Here is a 4192-nt window from a genome sequence, read left to right as displayed (position 1 = left end):
TCTTTCTCCCTAAATCCAATACCCAAGCCTTCATCCAAACAGCCACAAATACCTTCCACAACCAAAAGCCTTAAATCACTAAACATACACATTTCTAGCCTAAACACTACTCACAAACTGAACCAAACACTCATCCAAACCATAACTTACAACCTAAACCGAAACCACACACAACCCAAAATTGGCCTACAACTTCATTTAACCACAAAACTGAATTCTAATTATAAAGTTCATAGTTTTCAAGCTAAACACAATCTATAAAACAAAGACAGCCTCATAGCTTTTAGGCTAAACACGATCCATACAAGTGATTTTTATTTTATTTTTAACAACATTTCTTGCTCTCAGATAGACCTATGGACATAAGTAAGGATCTTCTCCATTAATGGAGAGACAAGTATTACAAAAAACAAAAAAAACAATTACATGATAAGACATTTTTATCCTTTTATATGCAATGAAATAACACTTTTGCCATTGAAAACACATATAAAGTCACGTACTTACCTCTAAATTAATGGAGAGGATCCTTGTTCCTACGGACAGTGAAATAATTATATTTTTATTGAAATTGTAACAAAATTCCATGTTGTTTTACACATACGGCACTGGGAAGATACATATCTTCTCCATATTTGGTGCCATGAACAACAAAGTTAAACAAAAAACAAAGCAAAAACATCGTCATAGACTAAACGGTAGTATTAAGTTTAGATTGCAGTACATTATGTGTTGGATTCACTCCTTTCTGTTCATGTTTTTCCTCACTGTCTCTGCATTATCTTTGACATAATCAGCTGATTCTTGAGTCTTTCCCATCACATTGTCTGCAGCTTTATTTGCTGTCTTCTTAGTTGAATCCCATGCTTCTTGCATTGTTTGCTTTGCCTTCTCAGTAATGTTTTGTGCTTTAATTGACGCCTGACCAGCCATGTCTTTTGTCTTGTTAGTCACCTGCTTTAATATTGAACATCAAAATACATCTCCATGCCACGCTAAAAGTATTCGCAAATATTATAGAAATCATTTTTTAGGATATGTTTCTGAGTTTAGTTTTAGAGAAAGATAAAAATAAATAAAAGACCGTAAAGTCACATCATCAGTATATTTCAAGGCTCTAATGTTAGGATTCAATGGAGCAATTGGTTTCTCTGGTTAGGATCTCCCCAACATCCAGAGAAGAAAGTTATTTCTAGTGATTACTCTCTTAATAAATATTGCTCTTAAACCTATGTTACCTAGAATTTGGTTTTGCCCATGCTTTATTGGTAATGAAGTAAATATTTAAATTGATAAAAAAATTTAAAAATATTGTTAAGAATGTAACATAAATGTGAGCCTATATTTATTTTGTCACTAGTTACATTACATGTTCAGTTGTACTTGAATAAGCATTGTCTTGAAGTGGTTCATTGAGGTTGTTATTGACAGTTTCACTTGCTCCTTCTTTGATACCATCAATTGTAATTGAGCCATCTTGATTAGGTGATTTTGGCACCTACAAATTAAGATAGATAGTAGAATTATTCAAGAAAATTAAAATTATATGGAAGCCACCAATCAAAATTCATTGATTCAAGGTGGCCGCAATATTGCAATTGCAGTGACCGTTACAACTGGATCACACCGCAATTGCGATGTAACACCGAATCACAATGATGCAATCGTATTAGGCCGTAACACAACCCCAATGAATTCAAAAATATTTTTTCAATCACAGAAATATTCACATCACAACGGCCACAACCTAATGACCATAATGATTGTAATCATATTAACCACAATCGCGATCACAATCACAATTTAAAACACTAAAACAAATAGAAATAAGCAATTTGATAAAGTTTAACCAATCTCCTCTTAAACTAATCTCACACACTACCCCAAATACACATCACGCATATATAAACACAACTAAACGATTTACTTGGATGGGTCTTGGGGTAGCAGCTGCAAAAACCCTGGGATTCCATGCAGAGGCCCTAGCAATTGTTACTCCAGCATGACCAAACTTAGGGAGAGAGGTGACTAGGGTGGTAAATCTTGCCATTTTCTTCTGAGTTTATTTGTTTTTGATCTTCCAATGAACTACAGTTGCCTTTCTCATCATTATGTGTATCTATATATATAGATAGCTCCACCATGGTTTGTTCGCACGCCAAGAGTAATTCGCGCTCAATAGTGGTAAGAAAAAGAGAAGATGCTAAATAAATGGTCAAAAGGACCTAATATAATAGGACAGTTAATTGGCAGTTATAGGTATAGCTTGTAAAAAGACAATGCAGGTAATCCTTCTATACTTTATTTTTTATAATAAAAAACACATACATTTCTTAGTATAATCAATATATCTCTCATCCTTTAAATAAAGCACTAATTCTTTTTGGGAAGCGTAACTATCACTCTCAACTAGTTCCTAAAAATTGAACATTTAAATTTCTTATCTATCTATTGATATGAACATTGCATCATCAAACTAACATTTTGTTGGTATATAAAACATAAATTTAAATCAACATATCTTTTAGAATTAATTGTATAATCTATCTTACTATCCTACATATATTTATATACACACAAGATTTTAACCAATAAGGCGTTAGTCTAGTGGTGTAAGGCTCAGCTAGATCCCTAGAATGATCAAAATGTCAATAGTTTGATTCTTATGAACAACAATTGTTGGGAGGGGCAGACACGCACTCTAAAAGGGATTAGTTTCTTACCAAAAGGTGAGAAAATACAATTGGTAGTTCAAAAAATGCAAGATTGTAAGGAAAGTACTGCAAATAAAAATTGTTAATATGAAGAAAACTTTGCTCTTGACATTGGCACGGTTTTGATGAAGACACCAAGATCACTAAAAATAAGTAAAAGGAAGAAGAGTTTAAAGACATATAAGATCAAGCTTTAATATCAAATATAGTTTCAAGTGTTCGACATGTACTTCTATCCTTAATCTCTTTTATGTATTTAGTAAAAATGCTCATAAGTGGAAGACACTTTTGAAAACAATTGGAAACTCTTAGTCAAAAGAAATCGATTTTCAAAACTCTAAGTAACGAGTTACTTGACCTAAGTAACAAGTTACTTGAACTATGTGACAGTGGGTAACATGTTACTAGGATTGAGTAACAGGTTATTAAATTGAGTAATGAGTTACCTAGCAAAAATAACATAGAGTAACCAATTACTCTAAGGAGTGACTAATTACTCAATTGGGTAGTAAGCTTCGGCAATCGGTTACATCCTTTAGTAATCGGTTACAGAGAGATGTTGGACCAGATTTTCAAATCTAAACTGAACAGCTTTCATCCAAATTGAATGTGTTTCATTCCAATCAAGTTCTACCTTCTCATATAAGTATAATGATTGGTTAGAAGTCTATTTAAAGGCCTTGGAACACCCTAATTCATGCAAGACTCTTACTCACAACTTTCATACAATCTTTCAAACATTTTCTGCACTTTGTTCATGCAACTTTAGTTCTAAGTTTCATAATTTTATGAAGTTGCACACAAGTGTTTTTCTAAAGTTTTCCAAACTTAAACACTAGAGAGCATTGTATACTGAGTATAGGAAGAGTCAAAAGATTGTAAGTTATAGCATTTTCATATCTTGTAAGACAATCATTGTCCTAGTAAATTTCTTCAAAAATCTTGTATTTACTTTTAATCACAAGGGTATGATGAGAAGGGGAAGAGTGTGCTTAGAAGGGGTTATCTTCTAAGTGGTAAGATATTGGTGAGTATGTAATGTACGAGTAGTCTCGGGGAGAGATTTATAATTACAACTCAGAATATCAATAAAGAAATTTCTTGTGCTGCAAGAGCACTGGACGTAGTCTTCGGTGGACAAGAAAGTGAACCGATATAAAACCTTTGTGTATTTGCTTCTCTTCTCCTTACTCTTTTTACTTTATGTCTTGGTTATTTTCTATATATTTTTTGTTACAACATACTCTAAACTTTTATAGTAGATTATTTTATACTTAAACCAAGAAACTAATTCACCCCCTCTTAGTTGTCATCTTAAACTTACAGTTAACTATAATTTTCTTATGGTATGGAAAGATCCAAACTGGATGAGTGGTTGTCGGGTAAAGAGTCCTCTACATTATGCTTGAGATCTACCCTGGTGATATGAGAGAGATATGATAATATAGGGAATATAATGCAAGAGTAAATGAGAGAGA

At 32.8% G+C, this 4192-nt stretch overlaps 1 protein-coding gene across 2 annotated transcripts; it reads right to left on the bottom strand.

Moving 5' to 3' along the window:
* Positions 1-557: 557 nt before the first annotated feature.
* Positions 558-2078, bottom strand: LOC109337018 (uncharacterized protein At4g13230-like). Of its 2 annotated transcripts, none has more exons than XM_019573873.1 (3): positions 1928-2078; positions 1370-1498; positions 558-957 (listed from the first exon to the last, which is right to left on the bottom strand). In XM_019573873.1, exons 1-3 carry the CDS (start codon positions 2048-2050, stop codon positions 739-741), a joined length of 471 nt encoding a protein of 156 aa, XP_019429418.1. In that variant the 5' UTR covers positions 2051-2078; the 3' UTR covers positions 558-738. The 2 variants fall into 2 exon arrangements, with proteins under 2 accessions (XP_019429418.1, XP_019429420.1); XM_019573875.1 differs by having other exon boundaries at positions 558-954.
* Positions 2079-4192: the final 2114 nt, after the last annotated feature.

This window comes from Lupinus angustifolius, unplaced genomic scaffold, assembly GCF_001865875.1.
Source record: "Lupinus angustifolius cultivar Tanjil unplaced genomic scaffold, LupAngTanjil_v1.0 Scaffold_1_714, whole genome shotgun sequence".
NCBI lineage: Eukaryota > Viridiplantae > Streptophyta > Magnoliopsida > Fabales > Fabaceae > Lupinus > Lupinus angustifolius.
This window is presented reverse-complemented; position numbering and strand designations above follow the sequence as displayed.

Coding starts and splice junctions, on each gene's coding strand:
- LOC109337018 (XM_019573873.1), bottom strand. CDS start 2,050: ATGGCAAGATTTACCACCCTAGTCACCTCTCTCCCTAAGTTTGGTCAT. Junction 1,499..1,927: donor CTACCCCAAGACCCATCCAA/GTAAATCGTTTA, acceptor CTTAATTTGTAG/GTGCCAAAATCACCTAATCA. Junction 958..1,369: donor ATTCAAGTACAACTGAACAT/GTAATGTAACTA, acceptor TCAATATTAAAG/CAGGTGACTAACAAGACAAA.